The following is an 853-nucleotide window of genomic DNA, read 5'->3' as shown; positions in this document are numbered from 1 at the left end:
CAAGGGAGGTGGTTGCATTACGTTATACTCTAAAAAATAAAAAAATATATAAAAATACATTTTACGTGTATGTTTTAAAAATTATAAATACAATCTCTAACCCATCTGATCAATCTTCTCCATTTCTTCAATAATCTGCGCTGGATCTTTGCCTTTCAAAACAGCCGCTCTTACTAATTGTCGTTGCTTCTTATTCTTTTTTAATTCTTTTTTACGCGCTTCCTTTCCTATAAATAAAAAGAAAAGAAAATTAAATACTCAATAGTCATTCAATTAAAGATTATTTCTTTAAAGATGTTTTTTTATTTGGTTATGTTCTCGATTACTAACGCGCTTGATCAGTGGGATTCATGTATTTCCCACTTTTTGTGGTATTGATCGAACGGCGCCCCATTTTTCACAGAATGAAAAAAAATGTTTCCTAACGGTCGGAATAACAACGCGTTCAATCAACTTTCGTAAAATTTCAACTTTATTTACGTTGACTCAAAGAAAACAGGGCACCGAGTACTCCGCGTTCTCCATAGATCGAAGACATGACAGATTGGAAAACTAGTAGACGAAGTAGCCTTATCCTGTTTTATCCTACAGAAAAATTACAGGCAGTTACGAAATGTACCGCTACGAGTCGCTTCATCAAAAACATACCTAAAGTTATTAAATTATTAAGGGCCATTTTCACCAAGCTCAGTTAACTTAACCAGCCTAGAGTCCTAGATTTATCAGAGAGGCGCAACCGGCTTAAAGCCGGTTCTACATTAGTTGCAAGCTAATCGCAAGTTTGTTGCAACAGCCAATATGAAGCATTGATTTCAAAATGCAAGTTTCAGATTGGCTGTCACAACAAACTTGC

General features: G+C 35.1%; 1 protein-coding gene across 1 annotated transcript; it reads right to left on the bottom strand.

Annotated features, from left to right (window-relative positions):
• Positions 1-6: 6 nt before the first annotated feature.
• On the bottom strand, positions 7-521 carry LOC108758935 (WW domain-binding protein 11-like; the record flags this gene model as incomplete). The annotated part of the gene is made up of 3 exons (XM_018504208.1): positions 331-521; positions 102-227; positions 7-29 (listed from the first exon to the last, which is right to left on the bottom strand). Coding segments are annotated over exons 1-3 (213 nt in total), but the record flags the coding sequence as incomplete, so codon positions are not given.
• Between the last annotated feature and the right edge of the window lie 332 nt (positions 522-853).

This window comes from Trachymyrmex cornetzi, unplaced genomic scaffold (assembly GCF_001594075.2).
Source record: "Trachymyrmex cornetzi isolate Tcor2-1 unplaced genomic scaffold, Tcor1.1 C3837986, whole genome shotgun sequence".
Lineage (NCBI taxonomy): Eukaryota > Metazoa > Arthropoda > Insecta > Hymenoptera > Formicidae > Trachymyrmex > Trachymyrmex cornetzi.
This window is presented reverse-complemented; position numbering and strand designations above follow the sequence as displayed.